Source organism: Lactuca sativa, chromosome 4, assembly GCF_002870075.4.
Source record: "Lactuca sativa cultivar Salinas chromosome 4, Lsat_Salinas_v11, whole genome shotgun sequence".
In the NCBI taxonomy this organism is placed as follows: Eukaryota; Viridiplantae; Streptophyta; class Magnoliopsida; order Asterales; family Asteraceae; genus Lactuca; species Lactuca sativa.
Genome location: NC_056626.2, coordinates 24386350 through 24412165, shown reverse-complemented (window position 1 = coordinate 24412165; position 25816 = coordinate 24386350). Strand labels below are relative to the sequence as shown.

At 31.9% G+C, this 25816-nt stretch overlaps 2 protein-coding genes and 1 long non-coding RNA gene across 5 annotated transcripts; all 3 read right to left on the bottom strand.

Moving 5' to 3' along the window:
• Window positions 1-14685: 14685 nt before the first annotated feature.
• On the bottom strand, window positions 14686-15228 carry LOC111888788 (uncharacterized). The gene has a single exon (XM_023884896.1). It carries the CDS (start codon window positions 15226-15228, stop codon window positions 14686-14688), a length of 543 nt encoding a protein of 180 aa, XP_023740664.1.
• A 73-nt stretch (window positions 15229-15301) lies between these two features.
• LOC111888789 (uncharacterized) lies at window positions 15302-17057 on the bottom strand. The gene is made up of 4 exons (XM_023884897.1): window positions 16293-17057; window positions 16031-16213; window positions 15879-15930; window positions 15302-15747 (listed from the first exon to the last, which is right to left on the bottom strand). Exons 1-4 carry the CDS (start codon window positions 17055-17057, stop codon window positions 15302-15304), a joined length of 1446 nt encoding a protein of 481 aa, XP_023740665.1.
• Window positions 17058-17543: 486 nt separating this feature from the next.
• On the bottom strand, window positions 17544-22097 carry LOC111888802 (uncharacterized). 3 transcript variants are annotated; one of them, XR_008231400.1, is made up of 5 exons: window positions 20893-22096; window positions 20660-20781; window positions 20356-20416; window positions 19433-20052; window positions 18372-18783 (listed from the first exon to the last, which is right to left on the bottom strand). It is a non-coding gene; the product is annotated as an uncharacterized LOC111888802 (long non-coding RNA). The 3 variants fall into 3 exon arrangements; XR_008231401.1 differs by having other exon boundaries at window positions 18377-18783; window positions 20660-21401; window positions 21609-22097; XR_008231399.1 differs by having other exon boundaries at window positions 17544-18783; window positions 20660-22096.
• Between the last annotated feature and the right edge of the window lie 3719 nt (window positions 22098-25816).

Sequence of the window (25816 nt, the reverse complement as noted above, 5' to 3'; positions counted from 1 at the left end):
CCGTTATCCATAATTCCATGAATATGATTTTCCGGTTCCTGTTGCTCACATATCCATGAAAGAATCATGAATTCTCATCACCTTCCACCTCCCATTTTAGCCTGACTCTTTTCTTTAAGTTTAATGTTGTGGTTCTAGCAAGTTCAGCTAACTTAACACCACCGAATGCTCTTTCTTCCAACTATATAGCTGTTAAGCATCTCGATTCCGCCACCAATTAAGTTCAACCATTCTCTTTTTTATTTCTTCCATTTCTTTGGTTTCCTCCTTCATTACATTAGATTTCCAGCATCTGATGGCTTTTTCTAACTGCTTGAATTTGTTAAGGAACATCATATCGGGGTTTCCATAACCCAAAAATTCAACACAAGCTTTCCTAACAGTCTCGTGAAATCCTTCTTTCAGAAGCCATGAATTAAATAATTTGACAAGAGGTGGGCCAAAATCGTCACAACAAACTCTGAAAATGATCAGGGAATGGTAAGATAAGTCTCTATCCATTGCGAAACAGGAAGCAAGTGGAAAAGCCGAAAAAAATTGTTGTAGGCTAGGAATCGATCTAGCTTACTTAGTTTGGCCCCATGCGTCTTGAAATACGTGAATTTTTGACCGCCCATCCTCAGATCAGTAAACTCGCCATTACGAATGAATTCGTTGAATTCATGCGCACCTTGGGGGAAAAATATCGATTTGATTATTTCATCAGGTCTGCGAACCACGTTAAAAACTCCCATTATGATCCAAGTTGCAGATTTGGATTGTTTTAATGCTAATAAATCTCCCCATACTTTAGCTTTTCCAGTCTCCAATTTAGGTTCATATACGTTGATAATACCAGTTAGACCATTAATACCAACAAAATTCCCTAATGTCGCGATGAAATATATAGACTTGATAGATTCCATCACCGAATACATTTATTATCCCATATAGAAATGATACCACCAGATCTTCCAGTTGTAAGCACTTGCTCGAAGCCAAAGTCTGAATCTCCCCAATAGTTCTCGACATTGAGAGGCAGCGAGGATTCTCCTAATTTTGATTCTTGAATACCCACCATGTAACGCCTTGTTCCGACTCAATTCCTAATTTGAGGCTGTGGCCCGAAGAGCGGTCATCATAAGGATTAGGTCCTTTGAAAAGATAAGATTTAGGCCCATTTGGATGTGGGTAATGTAGATATGTGACCCAATAGTTCGGTTTGCACTTTGGAGTCAAAGGGTAAAATGGGAATGTAGTGTTTCAGACTTCTTTTATGAATTATGGATTTTAGTTCGATGTGTTTTAAGTCAAAATTAATTAGATAGGATTGTAGAGCTCCTAATACCTTTTCGTGGATATAAAGAACGTTGAAAACGGAGTTAGAACGAAGAAGTTATGACCGTTTGAAGTTTAAGTGGTTTTGGGCCAAGCTGAGTATGTTGGGCGTACAAAAAGTTGTACGCTAGGCGTACTAATGGAATCCTGAGTACGTTGGGCGTATGCAATCAGTTCCCAAACCCTATTTTCATGGTTTAAGCCATATTTAAGCTCCTTAACTCCCCCAAACCTACTCCATTCTCAGCCTCCACCCCTCCAACACCCCTTTCATGAAACCCTAACCTTAGATGACCCTTGTGAGCTAAAAGAAGGTGATTTTGAGTGCTTTGGAGTATGCATGGTGCACCTTGGAGAAGAAGGAACTTCTTGTAGAAATGTTAGTTGCATTGGAGCTTATATATCTGGACTTTGTTCACCTTGATCTATCTTCTAGAGGTATAAAGTTTGAATCTTGATGATGCATTTGTTAGATCTAACTAGTTTTGGATGTTATGAGCTTTTGGTCATTTTAGTGCATAAAGTTTAGATCTTGAAAGTTTGTGACATTTTTATAGATAAATTTGGAAACTTTATCCATCTAAACATCATTGTGATTTAGATCTGAAGGTTAGAGACTTGGACTTAATGGATAAAGTTAAAAAAGATGAACTTTTGGCCCCATTTGATGCTTAAAGGCTAGATCTTGGTGGTTTGGATCATTCTAATGAATAAAGTTGGAAACTTTATCCATTATGGAGCTTTTAGGATCCATAAAAATGCAATTTTGATCCTTCTATACCTTCCATGAGAGTATCATGATGTCTTAATGGATTAATAAGTTAAGGTTTTAGCTTTTAGACCTTTTCTAGACATGGAAAGTCATATAGGTGGAAACTTTATGACTTAAAATGATGTTGTGGGAATAGATTTGAGTGTTGGATGAAAGGACATAAGAGATTAAGCACTTAATGGAAAAGTGTCATTTGGCTGGGTCTGTCGGGTGTCCCTTCGAGTATGCTGCGCGTACTCGTATGGGGTCCTAATTCTGGTTGGTAAGTACACCATGCATATGAGTTGAGTACGTTGGCCTAAAGTTTGATTTGTTGACTTTGACTTCCGCTGATCGTTTACTTTTGACCAAGTTTGGCCTTGGGCCAAACTTGAGGGTTTTGGCCTATTAACTAAGATTTTATCTGGTTTTGGTATTGATAGCTCGGAAAGCCAGCGAGGCAATAGTTAAGCATTTCTTCCGGGGAGCTTCTGCATTCGAGGTGAGTCTCCTTACTAATTGTATGGGTCGAAGGCACCAATGTCGGCCCATTTGGTTTATGTACTGTAGGAAGACCTGGGGGTTAGCCCTAGGCATTATGTATGAAAGACCAGGATCCAGCTCCTGGCACACTGTATGTTATTATGTATGGTAGGAAGACCCGTGGGTTAGCCCTAGGCATTATGTATGAAAGACTAGGAGGTGGCTCCTGGCACACTGTATGTTAATTAACTAAGTAGAGTAGTATGTATGCTAGTTGTCTTTGTGATGCTTGCATGGAAGACTAGGAGGTGGCTCTTGACACTTGTCTGTAAGACCTAGGGGGTGGCCCCCGACTTGGCAAGAAAGACCACGTGGCGGCCCATGGCATAATAACAAGACTATGTATCGACACATAGCTTCTTTATTGATTATGATATATGAATGATATGTATGGCTCATGCTTATGTATGACAATATGTGATTTATGTGCTTATATGCTAGACAGTATCCGGTTGAAAGAGACCGAAGGGGTAGGCCATCACCAAAATATGTTAGGCAGTGTGTTGATATGTATGGTATGTGGTATTTGGGGAACTCACTAAGCTTCGTGCTTACGGTTTTCAGTTTTGGTTTCAGGTACCTCCAGTTTTCAGATAAAGGAGCTCGGGATGATCGTAGCACATACACCTATGTTTTCTGCAATATGTGATTTCTAGGAATGAACTCTGATAAATGTTTTATTTGAACTACTTTTCAATGTGTGAACCAAGCTACAAATGTGTTTTTGTTATATTAAAAATGAATTTTTTGGTCAAAAATTTTGGGATGTTACACACCATGCATAATCTGTTCTCATAACGTAATCTTCAGACCCAATCGATTTTATGCTTCTCTCCCATGCCTCTAATATTAAGAGACATTATGTTCATCTTGGATCGTGGTTCTCCCTTCATCGCCAAATAACTCTTTGAGCACCAAATTTTCCTCATCCACATCAAAGCCCAACATTTTTCCAATTACAATTGTGTTTCTGACCTCCATCGAAGGGGATGGGGAATCAGTATCAGAATCTGGGAGAGGAACTTGAGAAGGAATTGGTTATTGCTTAAGGTCAAAATTTGATTGCGGGAGGATGAAATGGGGACGTCAATTGGGTATCTCGCAAGCCTTCTCCATTTGTCATGGGCTCCCTCAAACAAGGCGTCCATCTGATTTTCATTTAGGCCCATATGATTTGGAAATGGCCCAAAGCAACCAGATAATGCTAGATTATGTAAGAGTCCATTAGTTACTCTTAGTGGCCCCACATTTTTTTTCCACGTTGAAATTCGGGAGATTATTTAATGTTTCATCATTCTCCTCATTATTGTTATTGTCATTATTATTTTGTTCTTCAGTTTCATCTTTTGCATTCTCATTCATGAATACACCCATGCTTGCCTCTTGGGCTTCCTCAAACGTTTTGTTTCTTTCATCCAAGTCATCTTCATGCATTGCCACATTCGCCGGTGATGACGTCACCTTCGGTGATCGGATCATATCATATGAGCTTGCATTATTCATGACAGAACCATTAACCGCATCAATGTCTAGAATTATGAATTCCCCGTCCTCCAACTCTTCATCATTTTTGTTATCCGTTGGGACCGTATCAGAAATATAATCCTCACCATCATCTTCCTCTTCATTAACATCCTCCTCGTTGGAAGTGGAATCCTCAGTTGAATACTTGAATGAAACCCAGTCTGTATCAACTTCATCAATTCTGATTTTTGTGATTTTCCCATTAACTTCAACGTGAAGGTCTTTGGATACAGTTGATAAGGATTCAGTTAAGATGCCCACTTTACCGAAGGATAAATTTACCGCTGATTGGTCCACCTCACACGGAACAATTACTTTACCAGCAGATTCAACAATCGTCACGAAATTCTCCTCAAACCACAGTTTCGGAAGGAGGCCCAAAACTTTTATCCATGCTATTCTATCAGCACTGATTGTCGCTATGTCACCACTATCAACTCTGCTAAACCATTTCGTCCATCCTTTCAAAAAGGCATCAATGCTCTCGTCATTCATGAACTTGACCCCAATTTTCAATCCTCCAAGGTGTTTTATGTCACAGTCGGAGCCATCACAAATTTTAAAAGAGTATGGGGCCTTCTCTAAGTGATCAAAACTATGCAGTTCGCCAATCATGGTATGTTTACATTTGACACAAAGTGGGGAGGCATCAGAGAGTTTAATAAGCACAGATTTCAGCTAGGAGGAAGTGGTGGAATACCAGAAGGCTTACTATCACCAACCGCAACTTCAGCAATCTCTGTTCATGAACGTTTTCACCTTAGGGAATTGATTATGGTTCCTACTTGAGTTGCTTCGGATTCCTGAAAAACCTCCATTATCGAGTTTCCTTTCGAACCTTGCAATGTTTACACCTAACATTCTGGTGCCAATCTTTATTCCTTGTAGGGCTCTTTCCAATTCAATTTCGTCATCCACTCTTTTGAATCTTACAAAAGCGAAAGTTTTTCGGTTCACATCCTTCTTTAATGCTATGTATACGTCCACCACTTCACCATGTTTAGAAAACACATTTTTCAGGGTTTCCTTCTTTACTTCCGGTGGAAGATTTGATACGAACATCGACGTGACACCGACCTTAATGTAGAAACTGTTTTTACTTTTTAGGTATGTATATTGGTGTCCTTTTAATGATGTCGTGTATTGAAACTTACATATTTTCGTCTTCTGATCTTCGATATTTAGATAATGCCATAAATACCAAACACTAATAAGTAATATCACATGAAAAGTATTTGTTCATTTATAAATTTTAATGAAATAGTATATATTCATGACGACGCTACCTAACATAAATAGAAATATATGAGAGTTATACTTCTATTTTATATGGATTTTTCTAATATATTTTATTTTCTATATATATATTTTGTTTGAATTAGTCAACCACAAATATATAAAAGCTCTAGCAAAACACTAGAGGAAAAGAAAGAAAAAACTTACAAAATATTTAGAGGGAATTGCATCCAATAAAAAAAAAGAATATTCTCTTATAGAGTGAACAATACTATCATTTCTCATCTTTCCACCTTCGAAAACTGTATGTCTACGAAACCTCCATAAATACCAAAGAGACGTGTTAACCACCACATCTATTACTCTTCTTTTATTGGTGCTTCCTCTAATTGTATCAATTATATCAAATAAACCATTAATGCAATCAAAGGAGATAAGTTTAATGTCTAACCATTTGAAAATTGCATCCTATGTTTTGGCAACCACCTCTCATTTAATGAACAAGTGATCAAGTTGCTCTACTTCCAAGTTACAAATCGGGCATAAAGTAATCGGAACATCAATTCCACAATGATTGAGATTACTCCTTGTCAGCAATCTATTTAAGCGAATTCTCCACACAAGAATATTAACTTTTCGGGGGACAAACCCGTTCCATCTGGTAGGAGTAGGAACACTTGGCAAAAAAATTTAATCAATCCACCTTCTAGTATCTATAATAGTTAAAATCTCATTTTTTTTCAATATTCTGTGTCCAATACCTTTATTTATCAAATGTACATCCAAAAAAACATTCAAAAATACAACAACTTGAGTGTTGTACTTTAACGATTTTTTTATAATACGTTTAGTTTTTCTTAACGGGAGTAGAGACTTAGGTTAAGATAAAAGTTCGATTTCCTTGACCAACAATTTAATTTTGCGGATTTTATTTATAGTGCTAGAAAAACATTAAAAAAACATGTTCGCACATGCTATTTATTTGATATGAAAAGAATATAAAATATTTATATGTATCTCGAATTGTTTTGTGTATTTCCATATGAGTGTAATAGTATTTGTATACATTCCATGATGTAACCATGTATATGAATGAAGGGGGATACATACAGTAACATCCAAAGAATATAAAGATAAAACATATATATTAATAGAATAAAAATGATAGAACCGATTACTTAATAATACGTCGTATTTTAACTGATACCTCATGTGTAATCTGATTTTGTATTTTGTTTGCATTTATTGAAAGCATCTACAACATTGGTAGTGTGGTGAAAATGAAAACCTAACAAATGCAGAAGTAGGTGTCGTATACAGTTCCATTTTTAATGTCTATTTTTTATTACATTAAAAAAATAGACTAAAGGTACCAAACTATATAAAAAACTAAAACTAAAATCGTTTAATTATATTTAAAACAAATTTTGAATTATAAATATCTTTCTAAATAAATGTTTTAAACGAGTATTTTCAAACATTTTTTTTTCTAATTCAGAGGTTGTTTCTTAAATCTAAAAGCTAAACGATCAATATTTGTTGCTGAAAACACCCAATAAAACATTTGATATCACATTCATGCGTTTGATTAAGAATAAAGTGATAAAAATACCCTTTTAACTTTACGAAAAATTTAACAAATAGAGAATTACATAAAAAGAATATGTGAAATTCTATGTGTCCACCTTACAATCGAGAAGTGGAATGTCAATGTTGCCTTTCTTATCGTTTTGGGGAATTTAACAAGATTAGAAAATTAGATAAGAAAAAGAAATATGTGAAAACTAACGCACCCAGTTGACTTGTTGAGGAGAAATGGAATGACAAGATTGCCATCGTACCTGATACGAAATGAGGAATACCGGTAAGAAAATTAGATGAAAAGAAAGGGTTTTATACAGAAAAATCTCATTATTTTGAATTTTTTTTAATAAAGTCCTAAAAGTTTTTTTGTGAATAGAAAAGTCTCGATTATTTAACGTTTAGTCAAAATTAAGGGAAAATGACTTGTAAGGATAATGATCTTTTACCCGTGTTCAAATTATACAATTCATGTTTTTTTTTAACAAAAAATACGATTAATATGTGTTTCGTGTACACATATTACCGTTGGCAACCGGATACAATAGGTTATCCCAGCATTCAAGTAGATGTTCATTACGATGGAATATTTTCCCCCAATCCTCTTATCTACTACATGAATCAAAATACTACAATTACAGATGTCGATTTTGGTGGATTAAATTTCAAGGAGTTCATTTATGTTCTTGAAGATGTCATAAAGGGGAAGTGTCCTGATGTCTACTACTGTCTTGGGTATAAGTCGATATGTGAAGGGTTGAGACCACTGACAAATGATGATGACTACACGAGGTTTCTTGATGCTGCAAATGGTAACGAGGGAAAGATTAATGTATATGTTGATCACTACAATGAATCGGTATTTGACTGGATAGAGGAAGAAAAGGAAGAAGAAGGTGTTGATAGTGAAAGCTCTGATGAAGATAAGGACTCGGTCATGTCTGATGTTGTTGATCATGAACCTGATGAAGAGGTAATGCAATTGACTAAGTCCGATGATCCCTTTCTTAACCATATTAGTGTTATCCCTAGAGATGATTTTGTTGATGAGAATGATGATTCAGATAATGGAACCAAACAAGCCCTAATTTATCCTTTTCATGACACGACTCAGAAATGGGATACAATGCAACCCATCCTTGGTATGAGGTTTTGTAACCCTCAAGAACTTAAATAGCTTGTATCAAACTATGCAGTAGCAAACGGTTATAACCTTTGGTACGAAAAAAATGATAAAACTAGGTTGTTAGTCAGGTGTTGTAAAACTAGTGAAGGAAAGGCAACATGTCCTTTTATACTATGGGCTACTTGGATGAGCAGTGAAAAATCATTCCAAATCAAGTCCTTAATTAATGAGCATAATTGTGCTAGAACCTTCAAGTTTGGGTCAGTTGTTACTTACTCATGGATAGGGAAACATTTTGTTAATGATATTTTAGAAATCCCAAAATGAGTTGCAGGGATATGAGGGATAAAGTTGGGGAACATTTCAATGTGAAGGTTAGTGTTGGACAATGCAGGAATGCAAAGAAGTTTGCACTTAATGAGATTGAAGGCAATTTGAATACACATTATGAAAAATTATGGAGTTATGTAGCTGAGATATTGAGATCAAATCCAGGGTCAACAGTGAAAAATGGGACGGATACAATGCCTGATTCCACAGTTTATTTTTCTAGGATATATGTTTGTATCAAAGGTGTAAAGGATGGTTGGATTGAAGGATGAAGGAGGGTTATAGGTGTAGATGGTTGCTTTTTAAAAGGTATTTGCAGAGGTGAGCTTCTTTCAATTGTAGGAAGAGATGCTAACAACTATATTTACCCCATTGCTTGGGCAGTAGTTGCAGTTGAGAACAAAGAAACTTGGAAGTGGTTTCTAGACTTACTACTTAATGACATTGACATGAGAAATGGAGCAGGATTAACCTTACTTTCTGACCAACACAAGGTATTCATCCTAACTGTTTTTTAATTGGTTACTATTTTATTTATCTTAATGTCTTGTTTATCTTGCATGTTTAGGGTCTTATTGAGGCTGTTAAAGAAAGAGTACCAGATGCTAAGCATAGGCAATCTACTAGGCACATCTATGCTAATTTCAAGAAAAAATTTAGGCGTGTTGATTATAGGAAGCTTTTTTGGAGGGCTGCAAAGGCCACAACTGTCCAAAGGTTTGAAGTATAATGAAAGAGATTAGGGTGATTGATATACAAACATATGATCACTTGATGGAAAGAGATCCAAAATCCTTGTCTATGGATTTTTTTGTATTGGACAGGTGTTGTGATGCCATTGAGAATGGTATTTGTGAATCATTTAATATTGTAATTGTGGATGCTAGGAAAAAACCGATTATAACAATGTTAGAGGAAATTAGGAGGTTTGTGATGGATAGGATGTATTGTAAAAGATTGAAGCGGCAGAAATGGAATCTAGCCATATGTCCATCTATTAGAAGGAAAATAGTAGACATGAGGACACATCTAAGGTATATATACTTTTATTGTATTCCAACCATATAATTCCCAAATACTACTTTTATACTATATCCCGTTATTTTATAGGTATTGGCATGTAATTGCAAGTGGAGTTCAAATACTATATCCCGTTATTTTACAGGTAAAAGATCATTATCCTTACAAGTCATTTTCCCCAAAATTAACGAAAAAATCTTTTTTTATATTTAAACAAGAAATGACAGATTATGTGATTTTTTCAAAATAATGAAACTTTTATGTTAAAAAAAACATTTAGAACTTTATCAAAAATTTTCTCAAAACAATGTGACTTTTCCGCTTTAAACCCTAAAAAGAAAATGTATATACTATTAACCCACTTATAAAAAAAAAAACTTTAATGACAAAATTGCCCTTCGTATCCTTTTAAGAAAATTAGCAATTGCATGATCGGATAAGAAAAATTTTATGCGAAATTCTATGCACCCACTTGATGCAAAATGAGTGGAATACCTTTCCTTCATTTTCAGGAAATTAGCAATTAAAAGATTATTATGAAATAAAATATATGAAATCTATACACCCCATTTGATGAAAAGTGGGATGGCAATTGACAAGAGTGCCCTTCCTACCCTTTTGCGGAATCTAGCAAACTTAACAAAACCTTTTTCTTGGGTTAATTTCTCTTTTCACAAAGGCTCAACCGCAGTTTTTAACTTTTTATGGTAGCAAATTATTTATTAAGATCGCTCCAAATAAAAAGTTTTAAAAGTAGGGAATTTAGTAACAAGAGAATGTGTAGCACATGGGAATTGTTTTTTTTCTTTTTCCTTTAAAAAGATTAAAAGAATAAGCTTCCATAAAGATAAAAAAAAAAATTGTCGTGTCTATTATTGACGTATTCTTGATAGAAGCTATAAGTGATTTGGGATCCTAAACCTAAAACATTTCTGTACTAGTTACTTTATATTATTTTTTTTTCTTTGTAAATTTAAAACATTTTCATTTCCAGATTTGCTATAATATTAACTTTATTCATTCACTTTTGCACCATTTGAGAATAAAAATAAAAACAAAACAAAAAAGACAAAAAACAAAAAACTCTACTATAATAACAATAGTTGGACATTAACGTAAAAAAGTAGGAGACAAATTCACAAATCACGATTTTCAGAACATAATCTTTTTAGAGAAACAAGAAAATCAAAGTTGTGAGACTTTTGTCGCCTTGATGCTTTCCCTATCCGAGCTTCCAAAATATATAACATTTTTAGATGTCTAGAAAAATGCAACCATTTTTGGTTTCCAATTCAATTTTTTTTTTCTTATTTAAGTTATTAGGCAGGTAATATTTTCATTTATATTTTTTATTTATAAGAAAAGTATTTTGGCTTTTATACTTTTTATTATGATTTTATTTTTATAATTAAAATAAAAATATAAAAGTTAAATCATCTTATTTTTAAATATAAATATAAATAAAAATATCACTTCCTAAATTATTACTTGATATTGATAACAATTTCTTTAATAAAAAATATTCGTTTTCGTTTTTTCTTTATCAAGTAGCTTGTAACATCTTAAATTAACAGTTTTTACTCATCAACTTGTATATCAATCGGTTAAACAAATTCAATCAAATGTTTAATATTTTTTAAGAAACAAATATAATTAAATAATTATAAAGTTCTTATAGCAGCAACTTTAATACAAGAATTACATGTTAATAACACCCTAATGAAATCATGACCTCCGTTTAAGTCAAATTTGAATCACTATTGGGAACAAGCACCCCTCAATAGGGAACGAATTCGGGGCGGGGATTATTGGATCATGAGAAAGCTTTCAAGTAGTCAAATTTAACCCACTTTTTTCACCTCTTTCTAATTATGACATTTGGGAAGTTTCAATATATCGTGCTATAATGATAATGGCCTCATACCCACTTCACCAAATTAGGTCCATTGAATGTTTTGTAGTTGTACAATTTACCAAAAACCCATCACTTCCTCTACTTGTTTTTTTTTTGCCATGATCAAATCAAATGTCTAGTACCATAGTCGAAAGAGTTAGGAATTACATATTTACTTTATAGTTTTGTGATTAATCGATATATTCAAACAAGTTAGTATAAAATCTCACATATTGATACTATGATGGATACAAACTTGTCACCCTTCGCTTTTACAAAAGGGGTTCATATCCGTCAACTATGACTCTCTGCCATTGCAAGGATAGAGGGAGACTTAGGAGAGGGCCCGCTCTTTGGACGATATGAAAAGAAAACAAAAACAATTGTATACCTTCTTTTGGCCAACTCTTGGTTGATTTTCTTTTAAATTATAGTAGGTGTAAAACTCATGTATTATATGAATTGATTAAAAAAATTAAATATTAAAATATAAACATTAAATATTTATTTTAAATAAAATTTTGAAATAAAAAAAGAAAAAACGTATTAATTACAATTACTATCATATTTATTACATTTAATACTTTGTGTATATAAATATACAAGTATTATGTGACTTTTTAATATTAAAAAAATTGGAAAAACCTAAAAATTAACATGTGAATATTATTTATTTCAAAAATATTATAAAATAATAAGTGTCAAAACTCATGAGAGATTAATATGTGGCAAAATGGATTTTTATTTATTATAGTCGATAGTTTTTATATCCACTACTAGCTATCATGAATTATGATATGAAATGACATATGAAAGCTTAAAACTAATGTGTGATACTTTATATAGAACGACAAAGTATTATTAACCACAAGCAAGATGTTTGAAAACAATTACAAAGCATCAAAAGACATGAGGGAGTCCTTTAACCAATAGACCCAATTAATCATAATACATGGAATACATAAGAATGAAATAGAAGAACTATGTATGTGGATCCAAATCAATACCATTAATGGTATATAACTTAACTGCTTGCATAGATGGAATGCACATAAAGCTATAAACCGGTAGTAAATGATAAAATGCACATCAAGCCCTAATCAGTTTTACCATAAATAACGATCAATGGGAATTATGTAATTTGGCTAATCAATGTATTCATGATTATTATCCATTCAGTTTAGGAAATTTTCAAATATACAACAATTATATATACAATCAGTTTAATTTTTGTTTTTTTTTCTTCACCGATTCAATCGTTTGTTACTCAATACAAATCCTCATCCACAATATTGTATCTTTAAGTTTTTATTATTTCGTAGGTATGGCATAATTTTTATTGCATTAAAATTACTGATAAATTTCGTCATATTCATATGAAAAATACACTGTTTGTTTTATTATCACGTATTACTGATGATCACATGGATGTTGATAAAAATGATAATTTTGATAATTATAATTCTTGAGAAAATTATATGGAAGAACAAAAAACTCTAATGTTCTAAATAATGTTAGGCATGACTCGGTTATAATGTCAAGCCTCAAGTTTTTACAAGTCATGATGAGTCATGTTATTTATAAGACGTGATTTAAAACAACAAATTTATATATAATTAATATCTTTATATGTATTTTATACTATTATTCATAAATATATACTGATTTAAAAAGATATTTTCTTAAAGTTCGGCGTCAACGACCAACTTTGGAGTAAAACCTTAGAAGAATAATCAAATTGAACGAGAGAAGCCAAAAGAATTTGTGAAAATCTAAAATATGCAAACATCTTATACATTATGAAAATCTGTCCACATTAGAAGAAATAAGTTAGAAGTAATGGTGTTTTCATATTATCCTATACTTTTAAATGAATTTGTTGAGCATTTTCGAAAATATATTATATTTAAAACAATGTTTTCCATATTATTATGGCAAATCCTGGTATATTAGTAAAAAAATAGTCATTAGTGTCACTTGTCATTTTCATATAATTTATGTTTATTTTCAAATGCTTTATAAAAACGACATTTGTTATTTTCTCATCATTTTTTATTGTTTAAAAAAAGTATTAATGTTGATAATAAGTTAGACAACTAGTTATTTGACTCCTAATTTTTAGAAGAAATTAAATTTTTCTTTGAATAAGTTTGGTTTATGACTGCGGATAATTAAATGTATTTCTATATTGAAAATCTTACAAAAACATGTTTAATTAATAATTTATTGAAAATAATTGATTAATAATTATGAACTTTAATATAAAAATTAATTATTTTTATAACTGTAGTTTCTAGAGCCTATAAGCTAGTATGTTATATTTAAAACAATATTTTCCTATCATCTAAACTTTTAAATAAAAATTTCCAATAGTTGCATGATTGTTATATTTATAACAAGAAATGTTATTCTTTAAACAAAAGTTATATTTATATAAAATTACTGGAAAAAATTTCTTGAATTATTTCAATATTGAAAAAATTTCTTGAATTATTTCAATATTATGACAACAATCATATATTTAGAACATTGTATTAGGAGTGAGCATTTAACCTGGTTGGACTGATCCATATCGGAATGAAACATATTATGAGAATACACACCAATTATTAGTTATCCATATGTGGCTTAATCAGTTACGGTTTCAAACTGATTTTGATGCCATCAATACCGAGTAAAATAACCATTAACCAAGACCAACCCGAAATTTGAAGAGCCAAAATCATTTCCTAATCTAAACATGCTAACTCCTTTGTTTAAGGTTACATGTCATGATTTTTTTCTAACATTTAATTTACTGTTTATATTTTATTTTAGACTATACATACACCTATTTTGGTTACCAAAGTGTACCATAGATAAATTGTTTTTTGTTTGAGCATGAGTTTACTCTTTCTACTTCATTTTAGATTATATAAACACTTTATTTCTTTATGTATTTTTGATAGATCCCGTGTATGAAATGGATCTAGGTAAAGTACCGAAGCGTTTGGACTTTGTTGCGATAACAGATCAATGACTTTATTAAGTTATACGTAATAAATAATAAGTTATATTGGTTCCAACCCAGAAAATTGGTACCATCACCGATATAGGCTAACCGGCCTGGTTTCGGTCCACTTGATTCCACTAAATCGGTTCTTGTTCAGTCGGATGCTCACCCAGCAGTGGCGGAGCCAGGGTCAAAATAAAGGGGTATCCCGATTTTTTTTTGTGTAATATATAATAAGAAAAAAAAAACGAAATTTCATTAAATATAAAGTTCAACTTCCATAACAACGTTACATTTTAAAGATCACCTCTTCGATCTTTCATTTTACGAAAGCGACTAATTACATTTTCAGTCTTAACATTCTCTAGTGCTTACTTTTCTACACTACAAATCAAAACACCGTTCATAAAATCATCACTTATTCTATTACGCAAATTGGTCTTCAAGAACTTCATTGCAGAAAAACACCGTTCAATGGTTGCGGTTGCGACGGGCAAAACCAAAGCTAGTTTTAATAATCTATAAACCAAAGGAAAATAGAGGTGCTTCTCGGTTTCCACCAACAAACAAGAGAGGTCTGCAATTTCCTTCAAGTTGAAAAATCTATCATCGTGGAGCAAAGAGTGATAATAGATATCAAGGTGCCCATTAAGTTGTGCCCTTTTTAAATCGTCAAAATCGTTTTTGTATATCTCACTTAACTTTAACAACTTTGCTTTATCAAAACTAGAAAACGAGTCACAATGACTCAAAGCCGCCATGTTCTCCATCAACTCCGTGCTAACTTCACTAAATCTATCCCCAAATTCTTGAATGTGCATATCTAAAATTGTGTTAAAAATCACAACTTCAAAATGATGTTGATTAGTCTTATTGGTCCTACGCTTGCGTGGGGTAACATAATATTCCGTCATGTCCATAATTCCAATACTATGCTTTTCACAAAAAGCACATACCTTCTTCTAAATTTGTGGAAACCCATCTTTTCTAAAAACTAGCAATGCTTTCTTTGTCCCTTTTACTAACAAAGCCGCTTCCAAAATATTTTGATCTTTTTTTTGAAAGATGCTTTGACAAGGTATCTGTGAGGCATAGAATTTCCAACATCAAGTGCAAAAGAAACACGAAATCAAGTGTCTTGCAATATGACAAAATACCCTTTGCTTGATTACGGTTAGATAAAGTAGACCCTTTCTCTCTGACATATTTAAGTACCACAACAACTTCTGCAAACAACTTCACCAAACTTACAATTGTTTTAAAATGTGAACCCCATCTAGTATCTCCAGCTCGTACAAGAGAAATCTCTTGATTCAACCCTCTTCCTGGTTCAATTTCACCACTACCAATTTCAGTTGCCACTCTTTCTTTTTGCATCTCTCGTATCATATCTTTTCTCTTACAAGACCCACAAACGACATTAACCACCAAAGCTAATTATTCAAAGAATTCATCAACATCATCATGTTTCTTTGCAACCGCCACTACCATTAATTGAAGTTGGTGTGCAAACCATGTATATAATGTGTAGAATTGTTTTCATTTAAAATCAAAAATTTAAAACCGTTGAATGTCTTACTCATGTTACTTGCTCCATCATAACCTTGTCCCCTCACCTATATATTTAAAATAATTAATAAAAAAACTATAAGAAATAAAAAATAAAACTAATATCGTATTAAAATTTAAAGGAATAAATGTATTGTGATTTCTCACCTGAGCCATACTTAAGTTACTGTTGGAAAATACGGTATCAATGGCGGCTTTAAGAGTCAAAGAAGATGTATCCAACACGTGAACAACTCCAATAAATTTTTCCTTTACAGTCCCAAGTCTATCAATATATCTCAAAACTATTGTCATTTGTTTTTTTTTTGGAAACATCACTAGACTCATCAACTAAAATAGCAAACATATCTTTACCAAATTTCATCACAAATAGACTTGATTATCTCTTTTGAAAAGTAATCAACAATACTTTTTGAATAGTGGGAGAAGTCAGCTTTTCATTTTTTGCAGCATTTTCTAATTTAACTTTAAATTTTTTCTCATTATCTTCTCTGATCAAAGATAAGACTTCAATGAAAAGTCCTTTATTATTAGATTTTTCCGTCTCATCATGTCCACGAAATGGTAATGCATTTTTCAATAAAAATCTACAACTACGAATTGTAGCACGTAACCGAATTTCATAATTACTTGTCTCAAGTTTTGTTTGCTTATGCAAGACTTCACCGATAGATTGGTTTTTTCTCAATAGCAAATCACACTTTTCTTGGGCCTTATGGTGATAACTTTGAATATTACCCATATGTTTCCGGAATGAGCATTTTTTACTCCAATTGTCAAAGCCTTCGATTATAAATAAATCTCTTCCACCTTGTTCCCCTACCATATCTCCAAACAAGTAGCAACAAAAACAATACGTCTTCTTATCTTTTATGCTATATTCTAACCATGGAAAATCAGTAAACCATTGCACAACAAAACGTCTTGGCTTATTACTAAATAATGTATATTTAAAATTATGCCCCTTTGGTTGACAAGACCCTTTAATCAAATATGCCTTCCTTATTTCATCCCTTTGATTAGGATTATAAGATATAATCTTTGGCCTATCCCCCGGGTCCGAAGGAAGATCATTCAAATCAAAAGATTGTGTCACTTTTGGTTTTGACATAGGTTGATTAGTTTGTGGAACTTGAGTAGGTTCATTAGATTGTGTTTCTTGAGGTTTTGGCATTGGTTGATTAGTCTGTGGAACTTGATTACTTTCATTAGCCCTATTTTTTTTGGAAGTTCCTTCACCATTGTTGTCTCCAACATCTAAATGTCATTTGAAAAAACTTTTAATAACCTACAATCAAAATATATGAACTATAAACTTGATTTCAAGTTTCAACAATAGTCAACAAACAACAACCTACAATTAAATTATCAATTATGAAGATATATCAACTATAATCTTGATTCCAAGTTTCAACAACACATGAACAAATAGCAATCTACAATAAAAATATATCAACTATAACTTGATTTCAAGTTTCAACAACAAATAATCATTAAGTATTAACCCTAAGTCCCTAATTTAACAAAGTTAATTGTTAATTTCTAATTTTTTAAACATAATAACAAAAAATTAAAATTTGAATTAACCTAAATACATAATAGGGATGAGTATTTTGGTTATACTAACTTGTTTCATTGTGATGGAAGAGCCGAGGTGCGGAGGACATGCCCGAAATTTTGCTATTGAGAATGGTTGATGACTTGATGTTCCAATGTCGACGATCGCAACATTCGATTTGTAGCTTGGGAGTCGAAAATTGAGAAGTCGACTAATGATTGATGAATCACGAAGTCAGAGTAACGATCCAATAACCCAAGTCCCGACCACGTCCTTTTTTTTTCTTCTTTTTTTTTCGGCTTAATACTTTTTTGTTTCATTAAATTAATTGGTGTGGGCTAAAAATCTTCGGACCATTTGGGCTAATTTGTATTTTGGTCCATTTAGAAATAACTTAAAATTTTTTAGGGTAGCCCAATATATTTTCCGATATAAAACCGCAACATATAACGAATTTTTCCGAAAAAAATTAACACTACTTCCATAATGCATCCGCCATTGGTGTCACCCAGTCACCCGCACATTGTATTTGTATTATTCTAAACTATAATACGTATTCGAGTCATTTGGAATGCGACCATGCGATTGATTCTTTTGTTTTTTTTCCAATATAATTATGTTGTGCGTATGCTATATACCATTGATTTTTGTTAGAATGTCATTTGACGATATCTCAAATGAATTGAATTATATTGCTCATACACATAATGTGTTTTATTAATATTTTTATTTCATATTATTTATTGCTTTGGATTTTTTCTAATCAAATAATCTTGATCGATAAAATTGGAGATAATTAAGCTTAATCTGGAAAACGTCTAATTAGTTAATGTTATGATAATAATCATTAGAATCTCGGATAACCGCTCTAAAATATTATATGAATATCAATATATCATCAAAGATATATACCATAGATTCTTTTAATACTATTCTTCACATTTGTTCATATATATATACTAGGTACGTTTGAAGGGCCGTGCTTAGCACGACCCATGAGGGAATTGTAAGTACATTGCTATTATTAGTAAAGAGCCAAGTATGTTGCTATTATCAATAACGATATGAAAGTACATTGCCGTTATGGGTTAGGAAATGGAATCACATCACTATTATAGGTGAAAGTGGAAGTACATTGCGTATATTGGTTTCCGAAAAGGTCCCAATAATCCATTAAGAACTTATGCATACAAAGCATCAAAATAATATAAGAGTAGTTGCATATTGTAAAAAGCTTTGCAAAAATATAAAAATATATCCCAAAGAGAAATGGGCATAAGCATAACCACTGAATAACAAAGAATCCCAACCAACCCTTGTGTATATCGGACGTTGGCACAATCTATAATCAAAGCGAAATATTACTTTTTAGCTTAATTGTAAAGTGTTTATAATAAGATAAACCAACTATAATAAAAAAACTTAAAAGTACATTGTCATTTCTTGCGTTTAATCTTCCAAATAATCTTAAAGATATGGTTTCCTAATATTAAACTTATTATAATAAAATCTCAGGAAATTGAAAAATAATTTGACGATTTTCCAAAAGTCAATGCGGAAAGATTGCCTAAACTTTGTAATTACAAAAGACTCATGAAATCACATAAAACTTTAGCGGCTTTCCAAAGGTTAATACAGAAAGAATGCGTTAATTGTAGAAAATTAGGAAAAAAGGGTTTTCACTATCAAGCCACAACCACAAAAAAAAAATTAGTTATGGCAATTTCAACACCTAAAGGGACTTTTTATCGGAAATTAAAAAACCAAAGATCACTTGTACATTACTATTACCAAAAAAAAGTTAATTGCCTCTACCAAAAATTAACAGCTATCACAAATTCAATTTGTATGCCACTTAGTAGATACTTCTTAATCTTCTCTGACTAACAAAACCCAAAGTAAGAATTTGTAATCACATTTCAAAATAAAACAGTAGTAATTTCGAACCAAATATGGAAGGATTAAAGAAGAGAAATAGATATAAAAATTACCAAATTTCTTTGGATGGCAGTTCTTAACTTTTAGTGCACCTTCTATTTTATTAGAAGGTGGGGTTTGCTGTCAAAGGTCCTTCCTGAAACCAACCAACTGATAGAATAATTGGCTATGAAAAATATTTTACCCTTATTATTGTCATTCCTGTCAACTATAAAGCATATAAATGAAATACATAGGAAGATATTTGTTTCTTTCCCTGATCCTGAGTAGCAAGTAATTAATCAGTTGGTAGATGGAGGAATGCATAGGCTTTTCATCTATTAAACTTTGATTATCATTTTAAAATTGTACCCCTAAAATTGAAATCCAAGAAATTAGAAAATCTTTTGCTCATCTTCTCCTTTAACAACTTGTCAACAGAAATAATAACAAAACGACATACAAGAGGATGTCTTGCCATGTTATATGTTAATAAAGTACAACTTGAAAAGACAAAATAGTAATCAATTAATTCAAATATGTAAAAAGAGCAAGAAGTATAAACTAAATGTAATCAAGAAATAGAAATCTAAATTCCAAACCAAATAGAAAATTGAAATTCACAGAGAACAACAGTAAATCTTATCCGAAAGTTATAAAATAATGATGTGGGGATATCTATATCTTTTTAAACCTGCAAATATAATTAAATTAATTTCAGATATAATCAGATACAATGATTAGAAAACAAAAACAACTGACAAGTTTACCCTAGAGAACAACAAAATCGAATGATGTTAATCAAATTACCAGGAGAACAAGTACAAGAAAGGTTGTTAATCGTGGAACAAAAAAGGATGTTAAAAGAAATAAAAAATAGTTTAAAAGTCATAAATCGTCCGAACTCTAATCATGGAACAAGAAAGGACGTTAATTGTCTGAACCGTAGTCATGGAAAAATCAAAGATAAAATTTCAAATTCAAAATCATTATTAACCTTAAGGGGATACTGGCAGGAATCGAACCGTAGATGTCGGCGACGTCTTGTTGATTACGGCCTAGAAATTAAACAAAAATAGAAGAAATAGCAAACCTATTAGGGCTGAGATAAACAAAATATAAAACATAATAAACAAGTAAAACTGAAAGTAAGTTTCAAAGAGAAGATCTAAACCCCAGAAAGATCGACTTCAGTGGTCGTCTTCAACTTCAAATTGTAAAAAATGATAGGTTAAATATGAAACTATTTAGGTTGGCGACAGAGAAAAAAAAACCTGAACCAACAAACGATTTCATTGTACCTTACATGAAAACGCAGAGTAGGTGAGACGGTGGAGCTTGGCAGCAAGTAAGGGTGTCGGTAGAAGAACGAGACGATTCAAGGAGGAAAAAACAAGAAGATGTTGTGAAACAGGAATCAAGGCTTCATAAAAGGAAGGTCAATAGCCCCAATTAAGTCACACCTCTCAATAAAACCCACCAAAAATAAAAACAAAATCTTATAAAAAGAGTAATGTGTAGATGGAGAACAAACCTACAAACAGTTTGATTTTCCCAGTTAATTAACTCACACACCTTCCTTCCTGATCTTTTTGACAGCAACAACAAAATCCATTTCCTGGAGTATTTTACTCAATCATGTAGGCAACAACAACACCTTTCTTCCTGATCTTTTTGACAGCAACATCACAACCTATTTCTTGAAGTAACTCGATGATGTAAGCAACAATAACACGTTCCTTGCTGATCTTTTCTCATCTATCATGATTAAGTTGCAGAACATCAGCAGACAAATTAAAAAAAATCTACAACTAAGAACCCTAATTTTAAAGAAGAAGAAGATGGTTAATGAAGTGATTATTATAGCATTTGATAGGAAGAGATGGAGCCAGTAATTGAAACGGGAAGTAAACATAACACTTATCCGAACATCTGCTCATCATTGTCGTCAGTTGAACCACCACCGACACACACCCCAAAAACCACGGGGGGTTCTTGGGGTCGATGAATTAAATGGGGAAGGCTTTGCTTCAATTGGGGTCGCTGGAAACAGAAGAGAGATAAAGATATAAATGAAACCCAAAAATGAATGTGATGAAGAGAAAGAAAGCGGTTTATAGCAAGTGTCTTTTTTGATGAAAGAAAACCATTAGTGAAAATGGTGGTGGTAGAAAACGGTGAATGACTAATCACGGAGTGGAAGGTGACTTGGCTTGGGGATGAAGGTGTGCAAAGAAAATAGATGGCCACCTGTCAAACGTGTAGGGCGGTGGAGAAATAGTGGAAGACTGCTTGCAGAGCGACGGTAGAAGACAGAGGCAAGTAACTTTGGTTCCTCCAAACTTGCAGTCTCATTGGGGGAGAAGGGCGGTGCAGCAGGCAAATCGTGAAGCAGACGCGCCCCCATTTTAAGGGGATTAATAAAAGCGCCAAAAAGGATATGAAGAAGCATGAGATAAGGATAGGAGGGCAAGCTGGTGATAACGGAGTGATGGAAGGGGGAAGGAGGTGCAACCATCCGATCTCCAAACTGGTATCTTGTCGGTTCCTTCCTAAGCCTGAGCTAAGGATAACGGTCATCCACTGGAATTGAACTTGAATCAAAAGTTTATGAAGACGATTGTAATTGTAGTGAAAAAAGATTGAAGTTAAACCAGAAAGGATTAATAAACGAGAGAATGACAAATCGTATCCAACAATCTAACTTCTAATCTGTGGGTTAAAGGGCGGTGATAACGGAGGTAACATCAACACCAATTAATTTAATTGGACTACACGCTCAAAAGTCATGCGCCATGACACGCATGCACTTGGACCCGATCCGAACTGAAACTACCCAAAACAATTTGGATCCATACTAAAGACTAGGGGTGAGCGAAAACCGCACCGCAACTAAAATTAACCGTAAAAACCGCAAAAACCGCAACCGACAAACCGCAACCGCAACCGCAACTAAAACCGATGGTGAGGTTTTCTGTTTTTCAAAAACCGCAAATTTGCGGTGCGGTGCGGTTATTAGTTTTCAAAAACCGCAAAAAAACCGCACCGCCCCGCATATATTATATACAATTTTTTTAATTAATTATTAATATATTAAATATTAAAAATAACACAAGTTTCATGGATGAAAGATGGATAAAATACTAGAAGACCAAAGTATTGGTGTTTTGTTATGTTTAACTTTAAAAAATGGTGAAATTAAACAATTTTAAGATATTTCTTGTTAATTACTATTGATTTGACGTTTTTAAGCTATTAGTTGTTTGTAATTTAAGTTAATTGTTTTATACTTTATGGTTTTTTTTTATTACAAGTAATATGTTTGAACTCTTAAAACCATTTGAGCTCTAAACTGTGGTTAAAAACCACACAAAATAACCGCACCAAATCCATGCGGTTAATAACCGCAACATAGAAAAAACAAAACCGCACCGCAAAAATAACCGCCTAACCGCACCGCAAAAATAACCGCACCATGCGGTTTTGAAAATGGATTAACCGCATTTGCGGTTAGTGGTGAGGTTTTAGCTAATAACCGCACCGAACCGCACTGCGCTCACCCCTACTAAAGACTCCCACTATTACTCAATGTAGAGTGGAAAAACCAAAAATCCTCTAAAATTCACCAAAAATCCTCATAAATCCTCAAAAAATCATGCTTAATTCTCACGCACTTTCATCTGTCCACTTACCTCAAATTCTAAAAAAGGAGGCTTACTTTTATATATATATATATATATATATATATATATATATATATATATATATATATATATATATATATATATATATATATATATATATATATATATATATATGGGAAAAGTGAATATACCTTTAAGGGTATATAAGTTTAGGTAACCAAACCCATTATAATACGTCGTTTTGTTTGATATATTCATTATCATGTTTTTAACTTTTAATCTCTAACTTGATTTACTTTCAAGATTTTCAAATTTTCACTATTATCTTCCTCTTAGATCACATCTTTTTTCCAAACACCTACTAGGCTATATATATTATAGTTGAAAATGAAAATTATGTAAGAGGAAGATAAATGTGAAATTTATAAAAATATTGGAAGTAAATCAAGTTAGAAGTTGAATTACAATAATATTGGACAATTACAATGTATATATATATATATATATATATATATATATATATATATATATATATATATGATACAAAACGACGTAGTATGGTACGTTTGGGTACCTAAGCTTATATAATCTTAAGGGTATATTCACTTTTCCATATATATATATATATATATATATATATATATATATATATATATATATATATATATATATATATATATATATATATATATATATATATGGGTAAAGTGAATATACCTAACAACCTTATATAAGCTTAGGTACCTAACCACATCATACTACGTGATTTTGTATCATATTTGCATTGTAATCACCCAAAGTTCTTAAAATTCAACCTCATAACTTGATTGCTTCTAAAATCTTTGGACTTTCATCATTATCTTCCTTCAAATGACGTCTTTCTATCGGAGACCCCCTGATGGGCTTCATATACTACCGTTACAAATCAAATGATATAGGAGGAATATAATGGTGAATGTCTGAAAATCTTGGAAGTAAATCAAGTTATGGGTTGAAGTTTAAGAATCTTAAACGATTGCAATGGAAATATAATGCAAAACAATGTAGTATAATGTGGTTAGGTACCTAAGCTTATATAAGGTTGTTAGGTATATTCACTTTACCATATATATACTCACAATAATTATCGTTCATTTGTCTTAAATAAACGTCTTAAATTAGAGATGGGGAGGTCCATTTATGAAATCGATCAAACAAGAATTTATTTTCTCTAAGTGGATTTAAATGTTTATTTTTAAAACACTTCACTGAATTTTTATTTTACCATATTTTCCCTATTTATATACTCTATATATCATATTTAAAACATTACATGATTCTAAAAATCTAAAAAGTTAGAAAATAAAAATGCCCATAAATTAATCCAATCCAATTTAACAATCTATTTATCTATAAAATATCACCCGTCTTGATCGAAACAAATTAAATTTCATTAACATTTTAATTTCGCCATCAAAAAGGTGATGATGCAAGTATGATGTATGTGTTAATAGTACGTGGGCCGTGTCCATTTATAATGTGTACGTTATAGTATCGTGGGTCGAAAAAAAGCATTGCAACCCATTGGGCCTTTATCAGTGTAGCAAAATGGGTCATATCTTTAACGGATAGTGAACATTTTAGAATTGTACAAATATGACTATTATAATCGATGGAGCAAAGTGAATTTCCCTTTTTTATTAAGGCGGACGATTTTTAGTTAAATTTCCTTAAAACAATATTTATGATCCATTATGAGCATTTAAATTAGTCATTACATGTTGAGTGTCGTTTGTGGTAGCATAATTATCAAATAGTTATATATATATATATATATATATATATATATATATATATATATATATATATATATATATATATATATATATATATATATATAAGAACAACATTATCGATGTAGATAAAAACTTCTTTTATTTTTTATATTTTAAATTTCTATAATACATGGAGCAAACTTCATTGAAGATAATATTTTATTTCATGTTATTGATTTCCATCTTTACTACTTTTAGTCTCTAGTAAATTTCAATTTTATATTTAATATCTTAAACAATAAAACTCTATAAAATAGCGATTTGCTTTTCCCCTCTCAAATTTGAAGTGTTTTTTTAATTTTTTTTTAAAATTTTATTTATTTATTTATCTATTAAACCAAAGTAGTGTATTAAAAAGATATTTACCAAAATGGTATGGTTTAAAAAATATTTACCATTTAGGTTAAATTTAGAAAGTAAAATAAAAGAGAAGGCAAATTAAATTATCATGGTAATTACCTTTTTGTTTTGTTCACATCTAGGTAACTTCGTTTTTCGTAATAGACTTGTTGAAAGTGTTTACATATAACAATTATGACCGACTATAACTTGTTACAACCAGTCATAATGGTTATATATGAATACTTTCAACAAGTTTCTTACCTAGATATATACAAAAAAAATCGAAATTACCTAGATGTGAGTAAAACAAAAAAGTAATTATCCGGATAAGTCAAATTCCCTTTTTTTTTTTTTGTAATGATTGAATTGAATTAAATTAACCTTAACATTCTTTCTCTAATTTTTATTAACAATATAATATGCTAGAACTACATTATTAGACTATTTTTTTGAACGACTAAGAAAAAATGTTATAAAATAAGAAAAAGACCAACTTTTAGCTGATGTGAGCATGATACATAAAAAATATAAACAAAGACTCAACAAGCTAAAAAGAAACACCACAACAAAGATTCATGTGACTATTTTTGAACAACCACCCAATGCAATGAACTACGAGACTATGCATAACGAAAGCCAAGACACTCCATCTGTCTGA

Bases quoted from the DNA above. Each gene is read 5' to 3' on its own strand.
- LOC111888788 (XM_023884896.1), bottom strand. From the start codon at position 15,228: ATGACGGAATATTATGTTACCCCACGCAAGCGTAGGACCAATAAGACT.
- LOC111888789 (XM_023884897.1), bottom strand. From the start codon at position 17,057: ATGCCAAAACCTCAAGAAACACAATCTAATGAACCTACTCAAGTTCCA. The intron at 15,931-16,030 runs GTGAGAAATCAC...TTAAATATATAG, and splicing joins GTAACTTAAGTATGGCTCAG to GTGAGGGGACAAGGTTATGA. The intron at 15,748-15,878 runs GTTTTAAATTTT...TTGAATAATTAG, and splicing joins CATGAGTAAGACATTCAACG to CTTTGGTGGTTAATGTCGTT.